We start from the raw sequence: 6,642 nt of genomic DNA, 5'->3' as shown, positions 1-6,642 counted from the left end.
TGAACGAGAGGGCTGCCCGTTGTCCTCCACTATCACAGTCAGTCTCTGTTTCACAGCATCTTTATCAGTCACCTGACGGATTGTTCTTATTTCTCCATTCTGTGAGCCCACTTCAAACAGCGCCCTGTCCTGTGGCTTTCTGCAGTTTATAGGAGAGCCAGGCGTTCTGTCCAGAGTCCACATCTACAGCCACCACTTTAGTCACCAGGTAGCCCACATCTGCTGAACGAGGCACCATTTCAGCCACCACAGAGCCACCAGTCTGGACCGGGTACAGAACCTGAGGAGGGTTATCGTTCTGGTCCTGGATCAGCATTTTCACAGTCACATTGCTGCTGAGTGGAGGAGAGCCTCCATCCTGCGCTTTGATGCGGAACTGGAAATCTTTGATCTGCTCGTAGTCAAAAGAGCGCACTGCATGGATGACTCCACTATCAGCACTGACGGACACATATGAGGAGACTGGTACTCCGTTAACAGAGGAGTCCTCCAGTATGTAAGAAACACGGGCATTCTGGTTCCAGTCAGCATCTGTGGCTTTCACTGTGAATATAGAGAGACCTGGTGTGTTGTTTTCTACAATGTAGGCCTCATAGGAGCTCCTCTCAAAGACAGGAGCGTTGTCATTCACATCAGAGATCTGCAAGGTGAGAGTGACGCTGCTGGAGAGGGAGGGGACTCCTTCATCAGAGCAGGTCACTGTGATGTTATACTCAGAGGCCATCTCTCTGTCTAATTCACTGTCTGTTACTAAACTATAGAAATTATTTTCAGATGATTTTAAAATGAAAGGTATATTCTCATTAATCAAGCATTTTACATTTCCATTTTGCCCTGAGTCTTTGTCCTCGATGCTTACAACTGTAATTACTGTATTTAGATTCACATCCTCAGCAATTAGAGTGGACTTTGACATAATTTTTATTTCTGGGTTATTATCATTTGTATCTTGAACATCGACAATTAGTTTGCAAGAGTCTGTAAGTCCTCCTTCATCACTTGCAAGTAAATGTATCTGATAATTTCTTGACTCTTCAAAATCTGTATTTCCTATTAAAATCACTTCACCATTGTCCTCGTTAACTTCAAATATATTTCTGACATCATCAAAAGTGTTTGTAATTGAATATGTTATTTTACTGTTAGGACCTTCATCGGCATCTGATGCTGAAACTAGAGCAACAACTGTTCCCTTAGGAGAATTTTCAGTAACAGTGGCTTTATATATCTGTTGTGTAAAAACTGGAGCATTATCATTAATATCTAAAACTGTAATAACTATCAACATCGTTCCTGACATTTGCGGCTCTCCTCCATCTACAGCTGTTAACACCAGGTTTATCTGCTCCTGTTTCTCCCTGTCTAAAGGCTTCTGTAACACCATCTCTACGTTTTTATTGCCATCAGGATTATTTTGCAACTTCAGGGCAAAATTATCTGTCGGTTTTAAAGTATAGCTTTTTAGATCATTAATGCCAACATCAAGATCAAAAGCTCTTTCCAGGACAAATTTTGCTCCAATCACTGCTGATTCACTAATTTTGAATTTCTTTTCACTTTTCTCAAAAGATGGCGCATTATCATTAATATCTGTGATCTGGATTACCACACTATAAAATTCAATCGGATTTTCTAAAATAATCTGAAAATGTAAAGCACAAGGCGTCGTCTTCTTGCAGAGCGCCTCTCTGTCAATTCTCTCTTTAACAAGGAGGACTCCTCTTTCTCTTTTCAGCTCGACATATTCATCACTATCTCGGGTGAATATTCGCGCTTTTCCAGATGTTAGACGTTTGATTTGTAGCCCTAAATCATGAGCTATGTTCCCTATTAAAGATCCTTTGGCCATTTCCTCCGGAATAGAGTATGAGACCTGCCCGAGCACAAAGCCGAGGGGGAGGACAAAGATGAACAGCGTTACTTGCCTCGTCATTGTTCTATCCGAGTATATTTCCCAATAAAAACCCGATGGTTAAGGGCAAGTATTTTGATCTCAATTCCAGTCAGAAAAAAAATTTCAAACCAGGCATAATCCACACAACAGTGCTGAACTCCTCACGCCGACCTTTCTTTCGCTGATTTTATAAATATCTAGTGCGATCCTTTCCCGTCGTGTTTTTCCGTCATAATACGGACGTGAGAGAGGAGGCCCTATTATAAGTGTGCTGTTTAATAAACACTATGGTCAACAGCGGCCCTGTGAGTTCAAACCGAAACACTGCAGTTTAACAGAATGTAGATGTAGCTGCCCTACGAAATAAAAATACTACTATTTTTTTAAATAAACAATATTTACAATGGAGGATAATATAAATTATGTAATCATTGTGAGGGCAAAGGACTATAGATTTAGAGTTTTTTTTATCAGCATAAAATGCAGAGCCCTCAGGTCAGACCTTTTGAATGTATCATATAATTTGTGATATAGTCTGATAGTCAATGAGTTTTACCTTCATGAGAAAGCACTCTCACTGCTTCAGTGAGATCGCCGTGGAAAACGGCGCTGTCCTTTGTGCTGAAATTGAGAAGATTGCAAGCCTGACCAAAATACCTAATCTGTCATCCCCGACTGATTGTTTTCAGGTGCATTTGATTTTGAATTAGGTACCAACCGAAATTGCAACGAAACCATGCAGGATTGTCTTTTGTCAGAAGTCGCCTAGATGGCGCTATGCGCATAGGTCTGAGTTCCATACTATGCATATCTAAACCTATGTTCGTTCAAGCTTTTTTTATTATTTATTAGACAGAAAGGGATCCACAAAATGCAACAAAATAGGAATTCAATATTGACCGATATGTCATAGAGAACAAACTAAAAATATGATGGAATAGAAAATTTATAAATGTATTTAGCAAAAAAAAAAAAAAACAGCAACAGAGATCTCACAGCATCACCAAACAACTACATAAAGGATATTAAACAATTAATATGAGCAAAAGAATAGTCAAAATACATAAAATTTTGATCAAACTTATAGATAATGGAAACTTTTTTGTATTGAATATAACACAAATGTACTAATTTGCCAGGGTAGAAGACTTCACTTAATCTCAAAAGATGTTGGTATACAAACAAAAATATTAGGAGGAATTACATAAACAAAAGTATTCTAACCTCTAGAGGAGAGTCAGGTTCATCCAGGATGCTCTTCTCACTCTGTATCCGCTGCATGGTTCCTGTAGAACTGGGGTCCATTATCAACACGTTCTGACCACCAGCTCCTCCAAACTTATTGTCACTCTTTCTGGAGTCAGTGGTCCTGCACACCTCGTAGTTGTACACGTGTGGCAGAGTCCCTGTTCCCAAAGTGTCTGAGTAACGTGGAGGATAATATGGAATCACAGGGAGGTTGGAGTGATACAGGATGCGAGACTGTCTCCATCTGTAGATCTTGACTGATATAATAACCACTAAACACGTGATGAAGAGGAAGGAGACCACAGCCAGAGCCAAGACCAAGTAAAAAGTCAGGTTGTCATTGTACTCCTTATCGTGAGGAAAGTCAGTGAACTCGGACAGCACTTCAGGGAAGCTGTCCGCCACCGCCACGTTAACAATGACTGTAGCTGAACGAGAGGGCTGCCCGTTGTCCTCCACTATCACAGTCAGTCTCTGTTTCACAGCATCTTTATCAGTCACCTGACGGATTGTTCTTATTTCTCCATTCTGTGAGCCCACTTCAAACAGCGCCCTGTCTGTGGCTTTCTGCAGTTTATAGGAGAGCCAGGCGTTCTGTCCAGAGTCCACATCTACAGCCACCACTTTAGTCACCAGGTAGCCCACATCTGCTGAACGAGGCACCATTTCAGCTACCACAGAGCCACCAGTCTGGACCGGGTACAGAACCTGAGGAGGGTTATCGTTCTGGTCCTGGATCAGCATTTTCACAGTCACGTTGCTGCTGAGTGGAGGAGAGCCTCCATCCTGCGCTTTGATGCGGAACTGGAAATCTTTGATCTGCTCGTAGTCAAAAGAGCGCACTGCATGGATGACTCCACTATCAGCACTGACGGACACATATGAGGAGACTGGTACTCCGTTAACAGAGGAGTCCTCCAGTATGTAAGAAACACGGGCATTCTGGTTCCAGTCAGCATCTGTGGCTTTCACTGTGAATATAGAGAGACCTGGTGTGTTGTTTTCTACAATGTAGGCCTCATAGGAGCTCCTCTCAAAGACAGGAGCGTTGTCATTCACATCAGAGATCTGCAAGGTGAGAGTGACGCTGCTGGAGAGGGAGGGGACTCCTTCATCAGAGCAGGTCACTGTGATGTTATACTCAGAGGCCATCTCTCTGTCTAATTCACTGTCTGTCACTAAACTATAAAAATTATTTTCTGATGATTTTAAACTGAAAGGCATATTTTCTTCAGTGTAACACTTTACATTTCCGTTTGGACCCGAATCTTTGTCTTCAATGCTTATCATTGTAACAACTGTATTTATACTTGCATCCTCTGAAATAATGGTGGACTTTGACATTATATGTATTTCAGGGATATTATCATTTGTATCCTGTACATCAACAATTAACTTGCAAGAGTCTGTGAGTCCACCTTCATCACTAGCAAGTAAATGTATCTGATAAATTCTTGACTCTTCAAAATCGGTATTCCCAATTAAAATCACCTCACCGTTTTCCTCGTTTACTTTAAATGTTCTTCTTACATCATCTAATGTGTTTCTAATTGAATATGTTATTCTACTGTTAGGACCTTCATCTGCATCTGATGCTGAAACTACAGCAACAACTGTTCCCTTAGGTGAATTTTCAGTAACAGTGGCTTTATATATCTGCTGTGTAAAAACAGGAGCATTATCATTAGCGTCTAAAACTGTAATAACTATCAGCATCGTTCCTGACATCTGCGGCTCTCCTCCATCTACAGCTGTTAACACCAGGTTTATCTGCTCCTGTTTCTCCCTGTCTAAGGGCTTCTGTAACACCATCTCTACATTTTTATTGCCATCAGGATTATTTAGCAGTTTCAGAGCAAAATTATCTGTCGGTTTTAAAGTGTAGCTTTTTAGATCATTAATGCCGACATCAAGATCAACAGCTCTTTCAAGAGAAAATTTTGCCCCAATAACGGCAGACTCACTTATTTTAAAAGCAATTTTATCCTTCTCAAAAGTCGGTGCATTATCATTAATATCTGTAATCTGGATTGCAACACTATAGAATTCCATCGGATTTTCTAAAATAATCTGAAAATGCAGAGCGCATGGCGTCGTCTTTTTGCAGAGCGCCTCTCTGTCGATTCTCTCTTTAACAAGGAGGACTCCTCTTTCTCTGTTCAGCTCGACATATTCGTCACTATCTCGGGTGAATATTCGCGCTTTTCCCGATGTTAGACGTTTGATTTGTAGCCCTAAATCATGAGCTATGTTTCCTATTAAAGATCCTTTGGCCATTTCCTCCGGGATAGAGTAGGAGACCTGCCCGAGCACAAAGCCGAGGGAGAGGACAAAGATGAACAGCGTTACTTGCCTCTTCATTTTTATAGCCAAGAAAATTTCCATTGAGAAATCCCGATGGTTATATGCGATGATGTTGATCTAAATTCCACTCATAGATATTATCCCAGAACAAACATAATCCACACAAAAATCATGATCCGCAAACGTTGTCCCGTCTTTCTTTAAATCCCTAAAAGGATTGACCGATCCTTTCACGTCGTGTTCCCTCTTTATTATGTCGACTTTGCAGAGGAGGTGCTGCTACAAACCCACTGTTTGCTAGACACTGTGGTCAACAGCGGCCCTAAGAGTTCAAATGGAAAAACTACACACCTTTTTGTATTAGAGCATTTATGGCAAACGATGAATTATTATTATTATTATAAACGGGAAGGCCTTAACGTAAACAAACCAGTACATTTTAAACGTGAGAGTGCTTTAACTCGTTAACACACCACAGAACTTTGAAAAATATCAGCTTTTATTAAATAAGTAAAATGTATAATTTTAAAGCAACCTTTCAGCTGAAATTATAAAAGAACAAATCTGTTTTAATAAGTACTGGTGTCAAAATCAAGACCCAGAGGGCCGTCCTGCAGCTTTTTGTTGCGCATCTGATTCAAGGAATCTAATCATTAGATCATCAACAGGGTTGAGTGTGCGCGGAGCAACAATTGTAACATAACAAAATATAAAATGTACCCAAAGTTGTGATAAATTAAATAGTGGAGATCAGTTAGTGGAAATGTAAGCGTAACGCAAACGTTTTTAAAAGGCAGGTGACCACACTGATGCCTGACCAAAAATACCGCCAATGTAACAAAAACCTTTGTTAAATGTTGTTTTAAAACCCATTTGACGAATATAGTTCCTTTACCACAGAGGAAAATGTTTCAAATTACCGATGGTCACAGTGCAGCCTTCAATTCCCGTGTTAATACCAATATCCCTTCGTGGCCTCTAAACTGTAAGAAATGAAATAAACTGTGCTTGAAAATGCCTAGATATATTTTTAAGCAAGTTTCTGCTTCATAATAAGTAATTTAAATATCGTACAGGTTGAGGGAGAAAAGAAAAGTAACTTCTTCTCAAACGTTTTATTTGATTTGGCTTGTCAACATTTTTTGATAGCTTTAAGTGGGTCTCTGCTTTTGTATCTTTGTTATATGGCATCTTGA

At 40.2% G+C, this 6,642-nt stretch overlaps 2 protein-coding genes across 2 annotated transcripts; both read right to left on the bottom strand.

Moving 5' to 3' along the window:
* Positions 1–6: 6 nt before the first annotated feature.
* On the bottom strand, positions 7–2,360 carry LOC118559364 (protocadherin gamma-A11-like; the record flags this gene model as incomplete). The annotated part of the gene is given in 2 exon segments (XM_036130039.1): positions 7–132; positions 134–2,360. Coding segments are annotated over 2 exon segments (1,926 nt in total), but the record flags the coding sequence as incomplete, so codon positions are not given.
* Positions 2,361–3,124: 764 nt separating this feature from the next.
* LOC118556289 (protocadherin beta-16-like) lies at positions 3,125–5,814 on the bottom strand (the record flags this gene model as incomplete). Its single annotated transcript, XM_036130031.1, is given in 1 exon segment — positions 3,125–5,814. A coding segment is annotated over 1 exon segment (2,403 nt), but the record flags the coding sequence as incomplete, so codon positions are not given.
* Between the last annotated feature and the right edge of the window lie 828 nt (positions 5,815–6,642).

This window comes from Fundulus heteroclitus, unplaced genomic scaffold, assembly GCF_011125445.2.
Source record: "Fundulus heteroclitus isolate FHET01 unplaced genomic scaffold, MU-UCD_Fhet_4.1 scaffold_279, whole genome shotgun sequence".
Lineage (NCBI taxonomy): Eukaryota > Metazoa > Chordata > Actinopteri > Cyprinodontiformes > Fundulidae > Fundulus > Fundulus heteroclitus.
Note: the sequence above shows the minus strand (reverse complement) of the source record. Positions and strands in the feature narration are given on the sequence as shown.